General features: G+C 43.8%; 1 protein-coding gene across 1 annotated transcript; it reads left to right on the top strand.

The window, feature by feature from the left end:
* Window positions 1-658: 658 nt before the first annotated feature.
* On the top strand, window positions 659-1,067 carry LOC103728375 (olfactory receptor 2AE1-like; the record flags this gene model as incomplete). Its single annotated transcript, XM_008826416.1, has 1 exon — window positions 659-1,067. A coding segment is annotated over exon 1 (409 nt), but the record flags the coding sequence as incomplete, so codon positions are not given.
* Window positions 1,068-1,073: the final 6 nt, after the last annotated feature.

Below are 1,073 nucleotides of genomic sequence, written 5' to 3'. Positions count from 1 at the left end.
GTACATCCAGGGAAAACACTGATACATGTAAAATTAAAAAAATTAAAGGAGATTATTTGACAGGATGTGGTAGTGCAGATTTTTAATCCCAGTACTAGGAGGTAATAGCTGCTGGATCTCTGTGAATTTGAGACCAGTCTGGTTTACATAGTGACTGCCAGAGCAGCTAGGGCGTTGCAGTGGGACACTATCTCAAAAAAAGAGGATTTGAATTAGAGCTGCTAAATAATTAGATATGATTGTAAACTTGTATGAAAATATCCATATATCACATACCCTGTAATGAAAATGCATATGCACAATAAAAATTAAAACTAGATTAAAGAACAAAAAACAAACTCTCTTTACAACCTCTTTTTTAGTTCAAGTGCTCGATGTGAGCTTGTAGTATTTCTTTTCTTAGAAAAGATTTATTTTTATTTTATGTGTACGAATTGTTTTTGGTATGTATGTAAGTGCACCATGTGCAATGCCTTCAGAACTCAGAAGAGGGTGTTAAGGAGTTACAGATGTCTGTGAGCTCCCATGTGGGTGCTGGGAATGACCTGGATCCTCTGAAAGTGCAGCCAGGGCTCTTCACCGTGAGTCATCTCTCCAAACTGTATTTCCCACATCACACTTCATCTCCTGCTGTTTCCACAGGAACTGAGGAAGGAGCATGTGGGAGTGGAATCAGACCTCTCTGGCAGACTTCATCCTCGAGGGGCTCTTTGATGACTCCTTCAAACACCTTTGTCTGTTCTTCTTGATCATGGCCGTCTTCCTGACCGCAGTGAGTGGTAACAGCCTCACCATCGTCCTCATCTGTGGGGATCCCGGACTCCACACACCCATGTACTTCCTGCTCAGCCAGCTGTCCCTCATGGATCTGATGTATGTCTCCACAACCATTCCCAAGATGGCTGCCAACTACCTGTCTGGCAAGAAGTCTATCTCATTTGTGGGCTGTGCCACCCAGCACTTCCTGTACCTGTCTCTGGGTTGTGCTGAGTGTATCCTCCTGGCTCTCATGTCCTATGACCGCTATGTTGCCATCTGTCATCCACTGCGCTACACTGTGCTCATGAGCAGAA

The sequence above is a fragment of the Nannospalax galili genome, unplaced genomic scaffold, assembly GCF_000622305.1.
Source record: "Nannospalax galili isolate Female #2095 unplaced genomic scaffold, S.galili_v1.0 C48819555, whole genome shotgun sequence".
Lineage (NCBI taxonomy): Eukaryota > Metazoa > Chordata > Mammalia > Rodentia > Spalacidae > Nannospalax > Nannospalax galili.
This window is presented reverse-complemented; position numbering and strand designations above follow the sequence as displayed.